At 38.0% G+C, this 24,687-nt stretch overlaps 1 protein-coding gene across 5 annotated transcripts in view; it reads right to left on the minus strand.

Moving 5' to 3' along the window:
- The window catches only part of LOC126469899 (sulfate transporter-like), a 483,509-nt gene that overhangs the window by 17,485 nt on the left and 441,337 nt on the right, over positions 1-24,687 (minus strand). For all 5 annotated transcript variants that reach the window (XM_050097243.1, XM_050097247.1, XM_050097244.1 and 2 more), the window contains exons 7-12: positions 22,044-22,148; positions 20,627-20,760; positions 9,763-9,925; positions 5,454-5,630; positions 4,673-4,945; positions 4,118-4,273 (exon numbers count right to left, since the gene is read on the minus strand). In XM_050097243.1, coding sequence (XP_049953200.1) covers positions 4,118-4,273; positions 4,673-4,945; positions 5,454-5,630; positions 9,763-9,925; positions 20,627-20,760; positions 22,044-22,148 — 1,008 coding nt within the window. The remainder of the gene's footprint in view (positions 1-4,117; positions 4,274-4,672; positions 4,946-5,453; positions 5,631-9,762; positions 9,926-20,626; positions 20,761-22,043; positions 22,149-24,687) is intronic.

Raw genomic sequence — 24,687 nt, forward strand, 5'->3', positions numbered from 1 at the left:
TAATCACATGGGGAATGATCAGGATTATATGACAAGTGCTCAATCATGTCCCACTTGACCATAATGGATGAGGCTGGCCTCCCATATCAACCTGCCTGTTGTGTCTAATCATGACCAGCACAGAACTTGGCTCACTATTCGCAACAGTGGTTTTTGACAGATGTGCTGCCCCATACACATTGTCCATTCTCTAGTGGATGTTGTAATGGTACTTGAATTACGTAACCATTACGGCACCTCACCTGAACCTCTCGATACCAATAATATTCTACTGTGTTTCTGTAAAGTGGTTAACATATTTCTGAGACAACATTCAGATTTTATTTCATTTGTGATGCATCAATATGTTTATATTGGAATGATATTATTCTTATGTGTATTCTTTCTTTTGTCACTATGATCTTTGACATACTTGTAACTCTGATTTTTGGGCGCGTAAGCGATTATCAGTTAGTTAGTTGTTAAGTTGTTAAAGAGTCAGACCTCGAGAAGGTGAAGTCTTGGACATCATGTTGGAAAGATGCATATTGAAGTTGGCTTATAAAATGTGAGGAAGATGTTTTCAAGTATGTTTTGTATTGTGAAGTGATGTTTTGTGTGTTACGTGATATTGCAATAAAAGCAATTAAAAGGAAGTGTAACTTAAATTCGGAGTGCTGATTACTTTTTTTACATCACTATTATGCTAACTTTGAAAGGTTTAATCTCCATGAATGGTTTGTGAAGCGCATCTACAAAACTTTTGAATATAGCAGAATAAAACCTAGGCCTCTTTGCATCCAAGCTTGGAATCATAACCACCTAGATTTTCAACGATTGAGCCATGATTTTATGACGAGACCAGCTAGGGAAACACAAAAAGATGAGTGCCTAGTTTTTTCATTATTATATGAAATGACTATTAACTGTGCTCTAATGACACCTGCCACATAATATGACTGTTGTTGCCCGATAATGCAGTATTTAGCAGCGTGAGCAACACCACAATCGTTATTAAAATTTTGACCTTTGTTGTGGTAGGGTTGTTAGAATGGCTACCAGTGCTTGTCCTTCAGCAGCCAAGAAAAGAATTGCAGCACATTGGTCCTGTTTTGACACATTTAGTAGTAACATCACCATAGTTCCCGTACCCGCATTTACTGCATGCATGTCAGAGAGACACACATGACAAACTAATCCTTTGCCTACATGTCAGTGCTTATATACCTGCATTGGAGTCATGATACATTGAACATATGCTACAGCAGTGCCCCCAAATAGAACTTTTTGATTGCCCCTTATAGTAGGTCAGATGCTGGAAAGCAATTTGCGATTTTTATATGGAACTGCAAAACATAACAACGATGCGCTGTGTGTATGACAGTCCATATACTGCTATTATTCGCTTCTAGCTGAGGTTTCTGGGGTCACATAAGAGTGGCACTAGTAGCACCACTATGAGGATGCAATTCAGGCTTGCTTTAAATACGTGCTGTAAGGACATGGGCATTAGTAACCTCTGAGATTGGATGTGATGAATCAGTGTTAGTCAAGAATGTCTTTAAGGTGACACAGACATCATTATCAACACCTCACTGAGTTTGAATGAAGCCATGTAATAGGGCTACAGGAAGCTTGGTGTTCCTTCTGAGGTTAATGCAGAATGACTTGGCAGAAATGTAGTCACCAAACATGACTGCTGGTAGTGGTGGTCATGAGAACGTATGGTCACAAGAAGACTGGGCTTTGGACAGCCATGTGGCACTACTGAGAGGGACGACCATCATGTTTGGTATTGGCTCTGGCCCATTGTACTGCATCTGTAGCAGCAATTTAAGCAGCAGTTGTCACCACAGTGGCACAACAAACTGTTACAAACTGGTTACTTGAAGGATGGTTCTGAGCCAGATGTCCCGTAGCATGCATTCCACTGACCCCAAACCCCTGCCATTTGCAACTTCAGTGGTGTCAAATGAAGCTGTTGTATTTTCTGATGAAAGCTGGTTCTGCCTCAGTGTCAGTGATGGCCATGTGTTGGTTAGAAGAAGGCTGGTTGAGGACCTGCAACCAACCTGTGTGTGGGCTAGACACATGGACCTACACTGGAGTTATGGTCTGGGGTGCGATTTTGTATGACAACAGGATCACCCTCATGGTTGTCCCATGCACACTGACTGCAAATTTGTACATCTGTCTGGTAATTCAATCTATTGTGCTGCCACTCATGAACAGCATTCCACGGGGTGTTTTCCAACAGGATGATGCTTCCCACATACCGCTGTTGTAACCTAATATGCTCTACAGAATGTTGACATGTTGCCTTGGCTTGTTCAATCACCAGATCTGTCTCCAGTCAAGCACATATGGGACATCATTGAATGACAACTCCGGCATCATCCAAAACAACCATTAACCATCCCTGTATTGACTGATGAAGTACAACAGGCATGGAACTCCATCCCACAAGCTGACATCACATCTGTGCAACACAATGCACACACATTTGCATGCTTGCATTCAACACACTGGTTGTTAACACTTTGCCGTCCACACGTCTTGTACCAATTTATTCGCTTGGCACCAGCAGTGCTAATTCAGACTACTTGTCTTGTCACTGGCCGCTTGTCACCTTTCCATTGATGACAAGCTTCAAGCACATTGACTTTTGCCTGCTTTAATTTTCCGGAAGTCCTCTATTTTGCCATATTGTTCCACAAACTCGAATTTTCTTTTCAAGTAACTTCTCTGAAAGTTTTACACTGTTATAATGATTATCCATGCAGAAGGTGTCAATAGCTTCATCACTGGTTTTGCTAAAGACTGTCCAGAGCCAGACTATATCTTGAATGAGGAAATGTATCCCATAATCGAATCACACAGCATCCGAATGTGTAGGCCGTATTTTGCAATTTCTGACGGATTGAAAAATTTAAAATTTAACTGTCCACGCCATGGTATCATTCCTTCATCATCTGCGATGTTTTGACTTGGACTAAAAATTTCTTTAAACTTTTTGGAAAAATAAATAATTATGAATTGCACTTTGACAAGCCGGTCAGCATTATCAGGTTTATTGTTGCTGTTGGAAAAGTGTAAAAAATTATAATATTTGTCTGAATCGGTTACGGGACATCGTTTTGCAAAATATCGGTGTGTGTATCAAAGGAATTTGTTGACCAATAATCATCGATCCTTGCTTTTTTTTACAATTCCCATAAGGATAGCAAGCCCAAGTCATTTTCTAAGTTTGGGTCCTGTAACATTGACAAATTTGCCATTTTTTTAATCCAGCTCCCTTCTATTACAATTTTGACTGTAGTACTTGTTGGTTTTGTTGCTAATATATTCAAACAGATTGTTCCCAATACATAATTCTACAATACTCTTGACACTCTGTGTATCTTTGGGAAAAATGTTTGAACCTGGGGATCCTTCCGATTTATTATTGGTCCTTGGTAAATCAAAGTCTGACCACTGTGCACTGTCTTCTTTGCCTGATTCAGCCGAATCAGTTAGCAACCATAGTCTTTGCTGAATTCTTCTTGGATGTGTTTCACTATCTTCTTACAATTCTGCTTCACATTCATTTTTTTGATATCCACTGTCTCCTTCCCCATCGGCCAAGTTGTGCGGAACTTCGGACAAGACGTCTACATTCATTGTAAATAATCCTATTGTCTCTTTTGTCCGCCGTGATGCAAGGGCACAAATACTTATAAAAACAAAATTCTTGTTGATGTGTGTAACTTATTATTACCTAAACAAAACACCAACAGAATGCAAAAGATACTAAAGTGCTGTCACCGGCCACTGTGTGATACTATGCAGATGACACCACTGTGGTGTTGCTGACCGTTTCCCCACTATATTGCACACGACACTACTGTCGTGTCATCAGATGGCATAGTGTTAATGTACTAACATTTCACATTTTCTATGGCTTATCTCTCTCTCTCTCTCTCTCTCTCTCTCTCTCTCTCTCTCACACACACACACACACACACACACACACATACACACACACACACACACACACACACACACACACACACACACACACACACACACACACACACACACACACAAAAAAAAAAAAAAAAAAGATCCACTTGATCTTCAAATATATTAAATGCAGTACCTTTTCAGAATTGCTAGCCTTTTCAGAATCACCATCCTTTCCAGCTTCAGGTATAGCTCCAAGCAGCTTATAAATTTTGGAACGTACATTATCTTTATTAGCAAAATGTAAACCACCATCAATATGAATAATTTTTATTCCAGGTAGTGGCTCAGCCTGGAAAATAAATGACCGAAGTGATACATACATGCAGCATTAGTAAACCCTATGGACATTGAACTTAACTGTGACTCTATTGTACAACAAAAGGTAGTAAATTATCACTGTAATCACATTTCCACGTGCAAAAATAGCAGGTGCTGGGGCACACAGATACAATGACACACTTAATGCAAGAAACTGTCTGAGTTTTGTGGCTATTTCAGACAAAAAAAAACTTGTACCCTGATGATTTTCTGAAATGAATAGTTTCTTCTATATTTCAGAGGCATATAACTTAACCTTCAGTAGTAGGTAAAGCACCTTAATTACCTGAACTATGTTTGATTGTTCACTGTTCATAATAAATAATGAAAGTTTTATAATCTGAAAGGAAATAAAGAAATAACAACTTACAGCTTGGTAACGGCTGAGATCCAGATATATGTGAGTGTTTGGAACATGGCCCATTAGGTATACTTTTGGCCTTTGTCCCATAATCAGAACACAAAGAAGTGCGAGGGCTATTCCAATTGCTAAGCCATAATCAATGTCAATAAACACAACTGCCAAAAAGGTGACAATCCATATAAGACCTTCCTTGCGTGATTCATGCCAAATCTTTGGCACTTCTTTGATTTGCATAAACATCCCCTTAAGAGCAACAACAACTATTGAAGCTAGAACACACTGTAAACATAAAAGAGAGAGTACAATTTAGAACAAACTTTTTGCTTAAATTTCTGTTTAAAATCTAGTTTTTGAACTTGATTTCAGATATTCATATCATCATTGCCATATCTATTATTTGAACAGAATGACAAGTATATTTCTCTACTACTTATGTCAAGTAACAACATCAGTCAAACACTTATATTCTGAATCAGTATGACCAAACATTAACGAAATTTTGCATAGATTATTTCTTGTCTGCCAGAGTCTTATGTCCATCAGTTTCTATTTTCATTACCTTTGAAGGACTATTTTTGGAGAGCAGTATTACTGTTTATCACAGAAGTAAATAATGTTTCTAAAAAAAGGCTAACAAGCACATAAAAATATCAAGTAACCGTAGTGGGCAATGGTAGCTGCACAAATTAAAATCACTAGGAAATATAAAGAGCTTTGGAGATCTAATTACATGGTTCTTTAATGAGATAATATAAATTAAAAATCAGTTTCAGCTACAGATACTCACATTTGGGAGTGGTTCAAAGAAAGGTCCAATGACAAGAAGCACTAAAGTCAGCAAGAGACATGAAACAACACTTGCCAGCTGAGTCCTTCCTCCTACAGTTTGCTGTATTAAACTTCGAGATAATGATGCAGCAAATGGCACACAAGAAAAAAAGGACCCAAAGATGTTAGCAGTTCCCTGGAAAACAATTCTTAATTAAAAATTTGAACTATTTCAGCCAAGTGTTAATACAGTACAAGATAAAAATTCGATTAACACATACACAGTGGTTTTATGAAGGAAGTATCAATGTACATAAATTTAAATATATTAGGATGGTAAAATACAGAAGCCTTCATACTTCATCTAAAAGATACAGCGGTTACATATGGTAGAGATGAAACCAGAACTATCCATAAAACAAACACATTGAATTCCCTTCCCAACCCCCCAACCCCCACCCCCCCACCCCCACCCCCCTCACTGCACTAAACTGTATCCCAGGCTAAATTTCTCAAAAATGTCTTTTCTTATTTTCATAAGAACTAATTTGGTTCATGTAATTTAGTTCAGCAGGTAACAACAGAATACTAATTACATCTAGCTACATAACCAAGCAAAAAGTAACTCCTGTGCTAACACTGAAGTAAACACAAGTAATTATCAGAAAACACAAGTACTAGTACTTACTTAGATTTTTATAAAGTTACTGTCAGTTTCACCAGAGAAATATGAGGAGCTTACTGTTAGAGTTTACAGGGGTAGATTTATGAATCTGGTAAAAAATAAATAAATAATAAATATTATTATTATTATTATTATTTGCAGAATGAAAACAAAAACAAAAGCTAATATTTAAACAATCATTTTCCTCTGTGTGGGCCCCACAGCCACAATAAATTTTAAGAATGATATTTTTTCACCAGACTGTGTATATTTTTTATAATTTTTATTATTATATTATTTTTCACACTACTAGTTTCACAAAGCTATATGGCTCGCCTGGGCCTGTCAACACCGACATCGGACTGTTGATGACTGGAAACATGTTGCCTGGTCAGACGAGCCTTGTTTCAAATTGTTTCGAGTGGATGGATGTGTACAGGTATGGAGACAACCTCATTAATCCATAGACACTGCACATCAGCAGGGGACTGTTCAAGCTGGTGAAGGCTCTGTTATGGTGTGGGGCATGTGCAGTTGAAGTGATATGGGACCCCTGATACGTTTAGATATGACACTGACAGGTGACACGTATGTAAGCCCCCTGTCTGATCACCTGCATCCATTCATGTCCATTGTGCATCTGATGGACTTGGGCAATTCCAGTGTTGGGTCTCACTCGTCTCGTATACGGTACACAAGGGATGCTACATTCTTGGAATGCTATACAACAATTCAAAGAAATAACATTAGTAGTTTTATCTCTATAAAGCAGATTGACAATACTTAACATGAACGTACAAAGGTGTTGCAAGCGATGGGCGATGGGCAACATGCAACATAAATCTGAGTCCTGGCTATACACAATGTTCAAACAAGCAATGGATATGGATCACTAAAATCTGATATCGTAGCACTCTCTGCTACGCCATGCTAATACTGTCCACTAATGTCCATATACTGAGCTGACCTGAGTGGCCAACGCTGGCAGGAGCAGTGCTTATATTGACTTCTTGCAGGTGTCACTCCTGTCATGGTGCAGTTCTAATCAGCGCACCATTGGCCGATGTTTCATCGCCTTCTCTGGTCTAGTGTTCTTTGTCTTTGTTCTGGCACTTGTGGTTATGCCAGCAGGACAATGTGACACCCCACAAATCCAGAATTGCTATAGAGTGGCTCATTCTCTCATATGCTCCAACTGTACATAACAGTCATTTACAGCATACATAACCTCTTCATTCTATGAAAATAGTCACACAAAACCAAATCTGGGAAACTGGGTGGGTGAGAAACTATTTTCAGATTCAGTTCACATACATTTACCTTTGCAATGCATGATGTGAGACAGCATCCTGCAACATGGCTACTTTTTAAAGTGCTCATCTTTATCATCTGTTCTAGTTAAATACGTAAATGGCTCAGACACACTCAGTAATAAATACCAGTAACTACTATATCCACTTACAAATACCCAATCATTCTAACATGCAATCTTGTCTCAAAGAATACAAAAGCATATATTTGTTTTGCTTGTTTACAGGAAGTTACCAGAAATCCTTTGGATTTTACTTATACTTTTCTAAATACTATCTTCTAATGTCCTCCCCTTCCATCAGTTTTTTTATGATGTAAACAGTGACTATCATGCAGTCATCCTACTCATGTGCAGAATTTTTACTCAGAATATTATAATGGCAATCAAAAGGTTTCCATTCAAAGTCTGTACAGTCCAGAATCAGTATGTCAATCAGGCAAAATCACCATAAGTGTTGAGGCAATCATTCCACCAATACACCAAGGTGAAGATACCTGTTTGGAAAAATCACTGTGTCCTGCTGTGTCAAGTAGTCCATAACTGCCTGCTGCACAGTCTTGTCTAAGAGGAATCACTGAACCTTCAAGGTCTTTTTTAAGGGACCAAAGGTATGGTAATCATGATAATCACAAGGGAAGAGATCAGGACCACAAGGTGAGTGCTCGAGTGTCTCCCACTCAAATTGTAAAGGATGAGGCTGACCTCCCAGATCAACCAGCATCTTGTGTCTAACCACAACCAGTACAGAACCTGATACACCATTCCACAATGGTTGCTTTCAAAAGACATGCTCCCCCATACACATTCTTCATTCTCTGATGGATGTCTACCAGTCTTTGTCCTTCAGTGGCCAAGAAAAGAATAACAGTGTGTTGCTCTCGTTTGGATGCATTTGGTAACAATGTCTCCGTAATTCACATTTCTGCATTTACTGCATGTGTGTCAAAAAGACACAAAGCCACACTAACCCCTTGGCTAGAGTTTCACTACACTGGATACATGCTGCAGCAGTGCCCTCAAACAGAAACTTTTTGATCACTCCTAATATTTTCCCTCTCTATGTAATAAATATACCATCTCAACACTCTCTTACACCTTAATGTGAACACCGTCTTTTGCAATATTATTAATTGTAAGAGATACTTCTTGATAAGAAAGCCTCACCCCAGCATTCAGAGAGTCAGATTCACAGTCTCATAAGAAAATTTAAATTTATTTCTATTATAATTATTGGTCTTAATTTCTCTCAGCACAATACATACCTAAATAACAATCCACTGTTTTAAATAAATATGTTTTATAACTGCAGAATACTTGTCCTTATGTATTTCTACAAAATGTGTGGCACTGATCAGTTAAGATGGCTGAAAAGGTGCATGTGGCACCTATTTTAAAGATTGAACAAAACAGTTACATGTCTTACCAACAGTGTTGCCACACAACATAATCACACACTATTTTCTAAGAACTTGTACATAAAATCTATCTTCATGCAAGCGTGATGATAAAGCTTGTTAAATCTAGATATTGAGTGTACATTTTTATTAATTATGTATAAAGGTATGGTAATGATGACCACGGTTTTGGGTTGCTCAATGAATAGTCTTTGACACAAATTTGTTGTAGAACTATTATAATACCACTTCATTTTATATTCTACATGATAATATGGCACTAATTTCCTGGAACAAATGGGGTGCTATGACAAAAAAGAAGGCAAAGGTATGAAGCAACAAACTACTATTGAGGGGAAATAAAGACCTGAGGGAAATAGTGATAATGACAGTAATGGAAAACAGACAAAAGAAAAAGCGACTGTACTGATAGAGGCTGAGAGAACATTGAAGAAATATTTTCAGAGTATCTTAAGGCATAGAAAAGGACAGTATGGGGAATATAGAGGAATTTTTTTAGTAATATAAGTACCATCAATGGTATACTAGCACACAGTTGTACACGTAACAAGATGATCAAAAATTCAAGACAATATAAAATGAAACTACTGGTCTAAATATTCACCAGTTTTAAATATTAAGACTTAATGTTGAAAACTAATGATTGCACACAGGTGTATTACTCCAAAATTTATCACACAATAGTTTCAGTCATCAACATATGGTCTTCTGGTCTGTTAATGTCTGAAACAGTTTGTGTTATAAATTTTGGAGTAATATAGCTGAGGAAAATTATGAGTATTTAGTATTTCCTAAAAACCTGTAAGTCATTGTCTCCTTAAAATAACTAAGACTTCCAAATGAGTCTGCACTGCTTGACAAGAATTTCTGTACAAATTGATGTGTATATGCTTTAAACATTGTTTTCAGTAAAATATTCAGTTACAGTCATACTTACTGATGCAAGCAGTTCCTGGTTGGCATTAATACTGTATTTCAGCTTCCTAGCAAATATGGAAGCCATTGACATATTAACAGAGAATGCAACGATGGAAATAGTAAATCCATCAGTCAGCACTTTTGGAAGAAGTTCCAGTGGTGGAGGTGAAAAAGGTGGAAATCTACAAACAAAATAAAGAATAATGTTGTATCTTTTATTTCAATGAAATTAGATCCTATGTGTGTGTGTGTGTGTGTGTGTGTGTGTTTGTGTGTGTGTGTGTGTGTGTGTGTGTGTGTGTAAGAGTGAAATACTATTTTTAGAAGTAAAACACTTATAAGAACTGTCCCACTTGCACCATGTACTTCAGTACAAAGATAATACATCAGATCACTTGGCTGTATCTACATAGGAGAGTCAATCAGGGAGTAATGCCACCTATATTTTTATTTTATTTTACAAGAAAAGTAAATACCACATACATTGGATAACAACTACAATATTCACTTTTCCATATAATCACCAACAATAGATGTTCAGAGACAGGCTGAAAATGATATTCACATTGATAAAACAGACAGCCAGAAAGCAAATTTTAATGTACACAATTCATGCAGACAGCCTCTGATTGAAACTAGAGATACTCAAAAATTGGCACAAAAATTAGATTCATTCAGTTGTAATTCAGCCAGTGCAAAAAATCAGTTATCATTATTGCATCAGAATATCCGAGGACTAAGGGGTAAACTTAATGAGTTGCTTATTTGTGTTAAAGAATTAGAGTTGAGCAAACCAATTGATATAGTCTGCCTTTCTGAACACGATGTGACCACTGGTATAGATATGTTAAATGTTACAGAATTCAAGTTAGCTTTTTACTTCTGTAGAGAAAATATGGAGAAAGGAGGAGTTGACACATTTGTCAGAAACTGTTTTGATTTCAAGAATATTGATATTAATAAATTTTACTCAGACCAGCACATTGAAGCTTGTGTAACAGTAGTAGTATTTCATAAGTCCTTTATAATAGTAAGTATAAACAGATCACCTTCAGGAAATTTTAACCTCTTCATAAAAAATCTGGAAGCTCTGTTGCCCCCATCTCATAGTAAAAAAAAAAAAAAAAAAAGGAAATAGTCATTGGTGGTGATTATCATTCAATTTAGTTCCTACTGTGAACTTTGCTACTAGGATATGTAAATGCTCTGAGACTTCTATTGATAATATTTTTGTAGACAAACCTAGGGACAAAAGCTATGTCACAGAACCAATAGCAAATGAGCTCTCTGATCATGAGATGCTTGTGTTAAAGGTTGAAACTTGTCAGCATAAAAATAATCTATTAAATCTGAGTACAAAAGTGTAATAAATACATCAAAAATTGAGAAATTCAGGAAATTGCTCAAAGACATGAACTGGATAGATGTGTACAATACTTCTAACTCAAATGGAAAATACAAAGCACTCATTAATAAAGTTACCTCCACTTTTGAAATTTGTTTTCCCCTAAAGGTAACTCAAATAACAGAGAAGTCAAAAAATAAACCATGGATTACACAATGAATAATTACACTGTATCTACCATCTAGGAACAGCTCCAATGTTAGAATTTTAATGCATTACAAAGAATGCAGCACAATATTGAAGCAAGTAATCCAGAAACTGAAGCAGCTTTATTATGAGAAACAGATAATTACATCAGGCAACAAAATAAAAACTGTATGGGATGTCGTGAAGACAAAGACAGGTGGGGCCAAAAAGGAAGAGGACCAGATAGCTCTAAAAATAAATGAGACTTTGGTAAGAAGTGCATGTAGTGTTGCAAACCTCTTAAACAAGTACTTTATTTCTGTAACTGACAGCTTGGGGTTATCAGGTTTGGTGAACAATGCAATGGAGTATCTGAGACCAGTCTTTTAAAAATATCTTCAGTAAAATGGAAATGACACTCACGTCTGCCAGAGAAGCAGCATCCATCATAAAATCCTTAAAATCCAAGTATTCCAGTGGGTATAACAACATATCAACAAAGTTACTCAAAGAGTGTTCATGTGAGTCGAGTTCTGTCTTAAGTTATTTGTGTAATCAGTCTCTTATCAGTGGAACATTTCCAGACTGGCTAAAATATGATGAAGTTAGGACTCTATATAAGAAGGGGGATAAAGTGATACCATCAAACTATTGACCAATTTCACTTTTGCCGGTTAAATAATAAATAAGAGGCTCCTGGCAGTTTCTGTGACCTATCAAAAGCCTTTGACTGTGAAAACCACAGCATTCTGTTACGGAAATTAGAATATTACGGTGTCACTGGCAATGCTGCGAAATGACAAAGGATGTCATTGCAAAATACCTGTGCAGTTAGCAGTCAGTCTTCATCTGATTGGGAATTAATTAAATGTGGTGTTCCTCAAGTTTCCATCTTGGGTCCATTGCTTTTTCTTGTGTACATTTTTGACTTCTCATCTATTACACAGCAAGATGTTAAGTTTGTTTTGTTTGCCAATGATACAAACATTGGAGTAAGTTGCATGTCAAGTACACACATAGAAGAAATAGCTGCTAAGCAAATTTTCACTGTCATTAATAAATGGTTTAAAGCTAATTCACTGTCATTAAACTTTGAAAATACCCACTATATGCAGTTTAGAACCTGTAAGAGAATTCCTTCTAGCAAGTGTATAACATCTGAAGACATGCAGATCGAAGAGATTGACAGTGTTAAATTTCTGGGATTACAACTCGATAATAAATTCAGTTGGGAAGGGGATACCACAGAATTGCTTAAGCACCTAAACAAGTCTGTATTTGCAGTGAGAATGATGTCAGATGTAGGAGACACAAATATATAAAAAAACTGCATACTTTGCTTACTTTCATTCTATTGTCATATGGGATCATATTCTGGGGCAACTCACCAAACTGTGCAAAATTTTTTAGGGCGCAAAAGCATGTGATAAGAATCATTTGTGGTGTAAATACAAGAAAATCATGTAGAAACCTGTTCAAGAAACTTTGTTTTCTAACCACTGCTTCTCAGTATATTTATTCCTTAATGAAATTTGTTGCAAGTAACACATTTCTATTTCCAACCAATAGCTCAATACATTGTATCAATACTAGAAATAAGAACGATCTACATAAAGACCTAAAATCACTTACCTTGGTCCAAAAAGGGGTCCAATATTCAGGAACAGACATTTTCAATAAATTGCCAGCAACCATTAAAAACTTGGTTTCAGATAAAGCACAGTTTAAACAGAGTTTGAAAGACTTTTTGATAGGCAACTCTTTCTACTCTATAGATGAATATCTTAACAGAGACTGTTAACCCTGCTTAAGTCAAAATGTCTGTTAGATTTCAGTTTTGACAGCACATGGTCACAACAGTCAAGATTAGGTATTTCGTGTATGATAAATTTATTAATAGTGCATAATAATGTTTCATTCTGACAGTGCGTTAATTCTGTAAATATTAGCTGTTCCAGTTTACCGCATTGTATTCACCTATTTCAACAATCTCCTGACAAATGATCAGGGTAATAAGTATTATATTCAAATGTTTTACGTTTTATGTTATACTTTCTGACATGTTCCACACCCACGAGAATCATTTCATTTTTTGGGTCTATGGAACGAAAACTGAATCTAATCTAATCTAATCTAATCTCTTTGTCCACAGTTTTTTCACTTTCTAACAAGAGCATTTATACGTGCGGACTAAAAACTATGGCCCTGCTCCCTCAGCCACTGGCACAAAGAATTTTTCAGGGTCTCCATGTCTTCAAAGAGATGCCTCCAATTAACTACTCTGAATGGGCTGAACAGAGGAAAGTCTAATGGTGCATGGTCTCTCTATTTTGATCAGTCAAAATTTTCATTACCTAGCATGCACAAACCATCTTGTATCTCAGTTTTTGAATAATAACCATAAAAATTGCCTTTCACAATGGGTAACGGATAACACAGTTCACCTGTTATTACCCAGCAGTCATCGTGGATGATTTGGTCAACATGCTGGATGTTGTGTGAATTCACTGCCTTCACTTGCTGGCTATATGGCATTGCATCATCTAACTTATCACATTGCATCAACTAACTGTGTGAGACATGGCAGTGGTATAGGAGTCAATTGTCCATGCTCACTGTACTCCACATTCACAACCAGGTAAAGTAAAATAATTAAAGACAACATGAGCAAGTAATAGCATATCTAGATACACAGAGAATTTTATTATAATGACGGTGGTGAAAACCGCAACACGGTCCGAGTAGTGGCTCACGAGATATTTAAGTTTTAACCCAGCTCATCAATCTTAATTCACAAGTGGCCAAAGTGAGCATGCTCCACAAGTGCTGCAGTGTGGGCAGTGTTACTGGGGCATGGGTGCAGCGACTGCTAATGTAAAGTTTTGAAGGCTGATGGATGGAAACGAAATGTGTCCTACACCAAAAATACTGCATAGTTTGTAGCAGTGGATATCCTTTCTTTCTGAACAGTTGCACAAGTTGAGAGTGGCATAAAAAGACAGTAACAAAGTAGGGTCTAATAATGTTACAGATTATAATAGGACAGAGACAAAATTCTAGCAGATATCATTCTGCAAGTGTGTCACTTGGAGGTGTCGATGTAAAGTATTGTAACATCAAAATTATTAAATGTAGTAGTGTCACACCATTTTTGTCCTGGTGGGACAGAAGACAGGATGACATGCCATCATTCCAGGAGAATGCAGCTGGAGTCTGAAGCAACTGGACATATAGTGAGGTAGCTCAGCAGGTATGGCAAAATAAGCCTTGTCTTTGCACATATTACATAAATAATGTTGTCCAAAGGCAAGTTGCAAAGGAAGTAAATTTATTTGGTGATTATATGTGTTTTTGGCTTGGCGACAGACAGAGACTTAGACAATGTCAGATAATGTGTAGAGCTTTTGCCAGTCGAGACACCATTGCTACAATGCATGTAAGTTGGTTGTCTTTACTGTTCTGCTGTGTGCTGCCTCAGTGTTGTGAAATTTATAATCACTGATGCAACACTGAGAGATTTCAGTTATTTTCTATTTTTCGTGAAAGCACCAGCATTTCCAAAAGTAACCTGGCAGTGTGTGGTGCAGAAACTCATGTGGCAGGTACAATTTCAAACACAGCAGAGTGGTGGAAGATTACTATTGTGCCTTGTGGTGCAAGTAATTTGTCTTGCATATCAGTAGTGTTGGAATCAAAGGCAAAAGTTATGTTCGCAAGTCCACTGTGAATCCTGATTGAAGCAACTGTTACTTTATGCCACTGCTGTAACTAAAGTACACATACAAAATTGGAAGACACTGGGCCTCAACAATGTATCAAGATTTTAGCAGATTTGTCTGCTATTTATTTACAAGAGTAACCACTTCCCCAGAGTATTATATTTGTAGTACTTCCATACACATAATTCACAGGCTGGTGTGCAATGTGTGGTTAGCCATGATGTAAGACACCCAAGTTTGACAGGTTTGGATGGTGCATTTGGACTCCAGATACACAGAAACACAAAGGTAGATCTGCTTAGCACTTGATCCATGCAGCCCTGTTAGAGTACAACATCCTGAAACAGGCAGCTGACTTGTTCTATGTTGTTAGGTAGAGTTTGTACTCTCATTATTTCCTCTCATCACATACCAATGTGTTTTAATTTGGTATACAAAAAAGGTAACAAGACAAACTCACTTAAAATGCAAGAGGAAGGATTGAAATGATTATGTGTGTTTGCCCTTCAGCTTCTCTACTGCAATGATCCACTGTCTAACACTGCTCACATCCACTGTGACATTTCCATACACCTTCATCCTCTCATGAATGCGACTGAGTGTTTCACCTCCTGCAGTAAGGAATGCCATCACAGAATGCTGTTCTACATATACATCAATGACAGATTTTTTTTCTAAATTTACATAGTGCTGCCACCTCTTAATACAGGAGACTATTACTGGAGTGGGCTGTAGAAGTTGGTTCATGAAAGTGTGCCAAATTCATGATTACTACATATCAACTTAAAGAAGGAGAAAGAAAGATAAGCTGCATTACTTTATGACTGGTCCATGTATATGAACACAAATGCTTAGACAAAGACAGATTTTTAAAAAATTCACATCCATGCTCACTGTGAGGCTTGAATCTGGGACACTTCAGTTACTGGTAATCTGAAATACTGTGGAAAGCTGACTGCATGAAATGAAATGAGTAACAGAGCATCTTCTTGGTGCGAATACCAAATTATTATTTGCTAGTACCTAAAGATTCCATAACAGAGTTTCATTCATTTTTTACCCATTAGTCTCAGTTTCTGAGAGGTGAAACGAATATTGTTTGCACGGAATTGAGATATATACTCTCAAATAACAGTCAGGTTAACTATTGGCAATGTCATTTATGCCTGTTCATTCATTGCTATTTTTGCACATTTTGGCATTACTGTATTAACAGTGTCTAATTTTTAGTGCTCAATAGTCATGTAAAATCTAATAACTTTTTTGGGAGAAAATTTAAATACAGTTAGTCATGTGAGGCTTTTTGCGGATGATGCTGTGGTGTATCGAGAGGTTGTAACAATGGAAAATTGTACTGAAATGCAGGAGGATCTGCAGCGAATTGACGCATGGTGCAGGGAATGGCAACTGAATCTCAATGTAGACAAGTGTAATGTGCTGCAAATACACAGAAAGATAGATCCTTTATCATTTAGCTACAAAATAGCAGGTCAGCAAATGGAAGCAGTTAATACCATAAATTATCTGGGAGTACGCATTAGGAGTGATTTAAAATGGAATGATCATATAATGTTCATCGTCGGTAAAGCAGATGCCAGACTGAGATTCATTGGAAGAATCCTAAGGAAATGCAATCCGAAAACAAAGGAAGTAGGTTACAGTACGCTTGTTCGCCCACTGCTTGAATACTGCTCAGCAGTGTGGGATCCGTACCAGATAGGGTTGATAGAAGATATAGAGAAGATCCAACGGAGAGCAGCGCGCTTCGTTACAGGATCATTTAGTAATCGCGAAAGCGTTACGGAGATGATAGATAAACTCCAGTGGAAGACTCTGCAGGAGAGACGCTCAGTAGCTCGGTACGGGCTTTTGTCAAAGTTTCGAGAACATACCTTCACCGAAGAGTCAAGCAGTATATTGCTCCCTCCTACGTATATCTCGCGAAGAGACCATGAGGATAAAATCAGAGAGATTAGAGCCCACACAGAGGCATACTGACAATCCTTCTTTCCACGAACAATACGAGAATGGAATAGAAGGGAGAACCGATAGAGGTACTCAAGGTACCCTCCGCCACACACCGTCAGGTGGCTTGCGGAGTATGGATGTAGATGTAGATGTAGATGCAATGTTATATCTGTTACTAATGAAAGTTGGTGTTTACCTGGTGTATTCATTACTTGACACAAAAATGGATACAACCATGGAATTTCTAACAATGAACTTTCAGTTCTTAAGAAAAATATCTGAAAAAATTATGTACAATAGATTTGTGGCTACAGTAAAGAATGGTATCAACTTTTCCACAACCCCTTGGAATACTCTACAAGAAAGCTGTTTACTCTCAATAATGATATTCAAAGTGAAGAAAACTATAGTTCTTGACTATTCCTTTGGTATACATCCTGAAGCCATTGTCCAGAACACACTATATTTTGGCAAACATACTTCTTACCATCTTCAGGTGCTGCTGATGACTGACTCATTTCTGGTGGGCACAGCTTTTATAGCCTCTTGCCGTGCCCCCCCCCCCCTCCCCCCTGTGGCCACGTACCTCACCAGCAGCATCTAGCTGGCCACAATTGGGCATGTACTTGGTGTAGTGATGGGGAAATTGTAATGTTGGGGTTCAACCCAATGTCCTCACTAGAGCTGCAGCCAGCATCAGACAAAAGTCTCTGCCAGCATAGTGACAATGCATTGCCACCTTCTTCTGTTGTTGTAACAGGAGGGGACTGCCACACAGATTGGCACTGTGCTTTGATTGTGTATAAGCCTGGGTCCCAGACTTTGCTTCATTGAAAGCTGTCTTTATTTATTAGTCTGTTATCTAGTAGGATCTCTTCAGCCTCTTTTAGAATGCAATTGTGGAAGGTGTTGGACTGTTGCAACAATGTGATGCCATTGTAATTCATGACATGTCATTGGGAGATACAGTGCTATGGCAAAGTGAACTTTGTTGTCTGTTCATTGTGTGCATGGTGTTTATGCTCAGCTCCTGTCCCCTGTACTATCCGGACTACATGCATTTTCCCACACAGTCAGGGGATGCAGTAGACTTCTGATTTTTTGAGTAATAGATCATCCCTGACTTATCCCAACAAGGCTTTCATCCTGGCTGGTGGGTGGAACACATTGTGTTTCCCAGGTATTCTTCCAATTTTTGCTGTTGTGTCCTGATGTATGGAATAATTGTCATCACAACAGACTAAGTTATGGTCTCAGCTTCTTTGGTTTTAATGCACACTGTATCTGGCAGTTTCTGTAACCATTCATGCGTAACACAGCATGTAAGTGCTGCAATTCAGCTACTAGACTGTCACAGTCCCATATTTCACATGCTCTGTGCAATATTGTGCTTAGGACACCATCTCATTGTGAAGGGGTATGGCAGCTGGGGGCATGCAAGTACAAAGCTGTATGTCTCAGCTTATGGTAGGTGCTGTGTCCTAGTGTGCCATGTGGTCTTCAACTGATCAGCACATCCAAAAATGGAAATTGATTGCTTTCTTCTGTCTCCATCATGAATTTTATGTTGTGGTACAGCGAATTCATATGTTGCAGGATGTCTTGTAGGTGATGCTTCTATGGCCAGATTACAAATGCATCATCTATATATGGGAAATATGAGACAGCTTGTTGCCTGTTGACTCCAAGGCTGCTACTTCAAAAACATCCATAAACTTATTGGCCACCAGTGATGATAGCAGGCTACTCCTCTGTTTGTTCACAGTGATTCTCCTCGAATAAAAATTAGGTTGATGTAGGCATGGCTTCAAACAATTTCATTAGCACTGACCCAAACTTTTCTCCTGTGAGTCTTAGGTACCCTTGTAGAGACAGAAAGCACATCGAAGCTCACCATGAGGTTTTCTTGGTCCAGTCAGAAGTTCTGAAGAGGCTGGATGAAATGTGCTGAATCCAATATGTGGTGTTGGTATTTGCCCACAAAATGGGCTGAGCATAACTGTCAGGTGTTTTGCTAATTCATATATTGTTGTGCCAATGTTGCTAACAATTGGATTGAGTGGCATTCCTTTCTCATGGACTTTATGCAGTCCATGAAGTCTAGGTGTTCCAGCTGCTCATGCACAAAATTTCTTCACCATCTTCTTATCTGAGAATGTTTGTCAGAGAAGTTTGATGGTCGTCACTCAGCTGGGAGGATAATCTTCAATCCTCCTGTAAGCGTTGTCCTCTAATAGGTTGTATATTTTTAGCTAGTATACTTGACATTGTAGGAGGACCATACAATTCCTTTTGTCTGCTGAGAGGATGACTATCTCACAATTTTCTCGGAGCAGCTTAAGTGCTTTCCTCTCTTCCTTTGAGATATTTGGCTTTAGTGGAACAGTTCTGGTGAGTATACAGCAAGTTACATGTCATATTTCCTCGGCAGATCATTGTGGAAGTGCAAGAATGACTTGTTCTACTGTACTGTGTTCCACTATTGATAGGGTCGCCAGTGTCAGTGCAAAATTTGGCCCCTTTCTTAGTACAGAAAAGTTGTCATCACCAGTTTTTTTTTCTGGACAATTGATGACTGCTCTTAGGATTTTCTTAGCTGAAAAGCATCTGTATTTAGCAGGTTGTCTACAGGTGGCTGACTGCCATGCCCTGTTAGCTTGAGACCAGCTAACTGCATCTATCCACTCCCATGAAGCACAGGAGAGCAACTGCAGGTGAAGCAAGAACACTTCTCAAGGTCTTGTCAAGTCTGTGTCAAGTGTACTGGACCCTCTTCCTGATCAGGACCAGTGTGGCTCTTTTGGTGATCTGGTTGCCACCTTCTTCTGTTGTTGTAACAGGAGGGGACTGCCACACAGATTGGTATGGTTTGGTGCTCTCAGCAACTCAGCAGGGGAACAAGGGAGAGTAAAAGGCACTCCTCCCTGTCCCACAGCTTATCAAGCTTCTTAATTTTGCTGTGCATCTCCTCCCTGTAGAGGTACTTGATGCGTGATTTTAGGTTATCCTGGTGTAAGAAGATTTTTAATATTTCTAAGGTATTCACTCAGGTGGCATCGTCCAGAAGATATGAGATTTCAGCGAGCTGACTTCTTGCCCTCTTCAGCTGTTCCCACTGACTGACTGATTTCTGCTGGGCCTAGTGTTTACGTACACCCCCCCCCCCCCCTCCACCCCCCCCCCCCACCACACTCCCACACACACACATCACCCCTATTACAGTTGATTTTATAAAGAGATGATGATTTGCTTTTGACTGGGAGAGCATAAATACTGGTACACACAGAGTATGTTGTTTAATTAGTGAAGTTAATATCTCCAGAAGAGCAAAATAAATGATTAGTATGTACAAGTTCAGCACTGATACTACATACAGTCAATTTTTTAATTCTTTTAAGCAACAACAGAGTGTGTAAAGCATAACAAAATGTGTTTCATTTTGTGTTTGATCCTTCTGTCAGTTATGATAATATAAATTAGCAGCTACATTCATTCAGTATAATACTCAATGTTCTTGCATGAGGCACATATAATACTTGATGTGTTAGACTCATTTCAAATGACTATATTTCTTTGATACATCCTTTGACTATTTAGTAACTTAGTGAGAGAGCTTTTAATATACCAAATTATATAATTATCTACCTAAATAGAAAGCACCTTACCCAGTGGGAATTTCACCGAGGACAGTAACAGAGAACTTTTCATTTAGATGCACATACATTGACACCAGTGTGCCTGTAATTATTACCAAAAGTTCTGTTGGTAAAGGGATTGGCAGCTTTTTCCCAATGCGTGGCTGAAATCACACAATAACAGTAAGTAAAAAATGTAAAACTTTTGAAGGAGTCTGAAAATTAAATGAAATACATACATAATTTGAAAAAAACTGGCACTGTCCCTTTGAATCATCAGTTTTGTGAATGGGTGGCTTGCAGAAAACCACTTACAAATTATATCGTACTTGAAGGAATATTAAATTTTTGGTGTTGTGGTATACTGCAAATGCAGTGAACTTGTTATTTTGTACAATTTCCATCTGTAAAATCACCCACCTTAATAAGAAGGCTTCCAAGAGTGTATGACTGCAGACATACTGTCTTGGGTACAGGTCACATTTCCATGTACACAACAAAACAGAGCTGGTAGAAATGTTAATTGTGTGTTAAACTGTGTAGAGGAGACAAGCTGTTTGTCAATGTTTTTAAATTTAATATAATTTGCTTCTGTGAACAAGTACAGCAACACAGAATCCTGATTGTATAATTTCACAGAAATTGATAACCACTCCATATTCAAAGACCACCAACTTCTTTTATAAATTTTGAGCAATGAATGCATCTGCTGAGATAACAAAATATGTAAGTAATTACGGAGACCCCTAATGCTCACTTAACATCAAGTTATGGCCTGCATATGCACACATACATGGCTCACATGCATTGCAACCTGAGCTATGAGTTTATCAGATAATGATTACAGTGGCAAAGTCACAGCCTTAAGATTTGTACAAAAGTTCTACCTTCTTTTTTTGGCACAATTACAGAAAGCAAAACAAAAAAAAAATTGGTCGACACAGCATCATTAATGTAATGGAATAAAGTATCAAAATCTGTTTTGCATATAATTGTTCCATAACCTCAACTGCCATTATACTGAAATTACTTCCCCTGTCTACAGAGTATATTATTCAATAGTTTGCCAGCAGAATTAGACAATTCATTTAGTGAGGCACTACATGTAAGGCATATGCACTTCTGATGTTATATTACTGTATAAATACAAATAGTTAATGAAAGAGGATTCAACTATTGATTTGTATCGATTAAAATGACAAAATAGTGCATGTTTATAAAACTATTAAACTGAATCAAAATTATTTGCATTTATAACACTGGATGCAACTATTCATTTGTATTGATTAAAACAACAAAATAGTGCAAGCTGATAAAATTATTAAACTGAATCAAAATTATTTGTATTTATAACATAGTAATTGCGCAATTCATGGAGGGGTTATTTATAGATGATAATGTTTACAGGAACAATTTTTGTATCCTTTATAGCTCAATATTCACTTACCTTAATCAATTCATTGTAAATACTTAGAAGTAATATGGCTATAGCTGAGATTCCCAATGATATCAAATTAGTTTTTGATATATTCTTGAAGAGATCAACGTATGTCTGCAATTAGAAGAAATTAAGGATTAAATTATTTCAGCACTAGCAGTTTTATAATATACAGCTGTACATACAACTCCATAATTTGAAAATTTTACAACTTGTTTGTCTGAGAGTAACAGCAAGGTAATTTTTAAGTATGAAATACAACAGCAAGAACAACAACAACAAAAGGAGAAGATAAAGTGTGAGAGTGACACAATTGCTAATCAACAGTGCACCTTGTGCAGTCTATCTTTATAAAACTAAATTTGTTGATTATGGTTTCGGTTGGCATTTGCTGATGATTCACATGCATTTTTGTATCGATTGTGCTAATAAAGACACTTTTTGCTGCAAAATATTTGTGTATGCATTCTTGATGTAGAATGGGTGATTCTACATAAGCTGTGACCCTGGCACTAAAGTGGTGTGTTGGTGGGCACATTATTAATCTGTAATTCACTTCATTGAATACTTGCATATTGTCTGTGCATAACCTGTTGTGCACCAACGACAGTGTAATCCACAACATCAAGAATGAGACTGAGGTTCTACAACACCCTCACACATTAAAATTGTCATGGGGTTCTGCACCTCCCACCAATCCGAACCACAATATCACAGGATCACCCAACCCATGCCAGTCATACCATTGGATTCAGTGTCACCTCCACAGGACATCCCTTTCACACAACTGGATAGCAGGACAATGTGACAACAAACCAAATGTGAACATACCCCTGATTCAATCACCCATCCCAGCGTTGCTTCCACAAGCTACAAACTTTCTGCTCAAAAGCTCTCGCAGCCCACCCACAGCACAATTACAAATTTGGGTGCTGCCATTCATACCTGAACAGCTGGATATTTGGTTTGCTATTATGCAGAAAGTTTTCATGAAACAGCAAATATATGATGAATTTGAACAATTTGTTGGACATTATTTTACACCCCCTCCACAGCAAATTTACAGCACCCTCATGATAGTATTGATCTCTCACTGCAAGAAACCAACAGATCAGTGACTAATGCAGCTTCTTTACTGTGAGTGATCTGACTTTCGGAGGCATTTATGCACTATGGTTGATTATGGCATTCTTTCTGGCACACTTCTGTAACACATTTGGCAGTAACAGTCACCTCTGTAGATGTGTTTAACCTTAATTGCACATAACCTTTACATGACTTGTTCCATGTGGTCAACTCAGCATATGCTCTCTTTGACTGTTGCACCATCATGGCCACCACCACAACCATCATTGTTCACCAAGAGTACCAAGTGTTGCCAGACCCAGCCAATGTACCATCACCAAGCTGCACAACCGTGACCAACCAATGACTGCCAAGCATCCCTGAGGATCCTAATCTCTCCATGCTGCTGTTGAGAAGATAGCAGATGTTGCGACTGCGGAAAATAGCAGCACTTGGCTCAGTTGCACAAACTAATTAACTATCACAACTCAGACATCACAAGCCATGTGTTCTCATCCAAATGCCTCTCACAATCCATTTTATGTGCTACAGATCATGGCAACTATAAGCAGTGCCTACCTTCAACGGCTGATGTTAAAAGGTACGAGCCATGTATGACGTGCAGATGATGCTGTTGTTTATCGACTAGCACAGTCACCAGAAGATCAAAACAAATTGCAGAATGATTTAGAAAAGGTCTGTATGGTGTGAAAATGGGCAATTGACCCTAAAGAATGAAGAGTGTGAGATATTCCACATGAGTCCTAAAAGGAATCTGTTAAACTTTGGTTACATGACAAATCAGTCAAATCTAAAGGCCTTAAATTCAACTAAATACCTAGGAATTACAATTATGAACAACTTAAACTGGAAATAACACATAGAAAATATTGTGGGGAAGGCTAACCAAAGACTGGGTTTTATTGACAGGACACTTAGAAAATGTAACAGATCTACTAAAGAGACTGCATGCACTATGAATGTCCATCCTCTTTAAGAACACTGCTACGTGGTGTGGAATCCTTACCAGATAGGATTGATGGAGTACATTGAAAAAGTTCAAAGAAGGGTAGCACATTTTGTATTATCATGAAAGAGGGGAGAGAGTGTCACTGAAATGGTACAGGATTTGGGGTGGGCATCATTAAAATAAAGGCATTTTTCGTTACAGCAGAATCTTCTCATGAAATTTCAATCACCAACTTTCTCCTCCAAATACAAAAATATTTTGTTGACGCCAACCTACATAGGGAGAAACGATCACCATAAGAAAATAAGGGAAATGAGAGATTGCACCGAAAGATCCAGGTGTTCATTCTTTCTGCGTGCCATATGAGATTGGCATATTAGAGAATTGGGAATGTGGTTTGATGAGCCCTCTGCCAGGCACTTAAATGTGATTTGCAGAGTATCGATGTAGATAAAGATGTAGAGATGAGGCTACAATGTGTGAGTTGACTTCCCCACCAATGGTCAGACCCACGGCATCACAAAGACTATTGATTTCTGATTGCTCTATATCACCGACATTTTTAGTTGACACCGGGTCGAATGTCAGTGCACTGCCTGTTACTGCCTTCCCTGACAC

The sequence above is a fragment of the Schistocerca serialis genome, chromosome 3 (genome assembly GCF_023864345.2).
Source record: "Schistocerca serialis cubense isolate TAMUIC-IGC-003099 chromosome 3, iqSchSeri2.2, whole genome shotgun sequence".
Taxonomy (NCBI): domain Eukaryota; kingdom Metazoa; phylum Arthropoda; class Insecta; order Orthoptera; family Acrididae; genus Schistocerca; species Schistocerca serialis.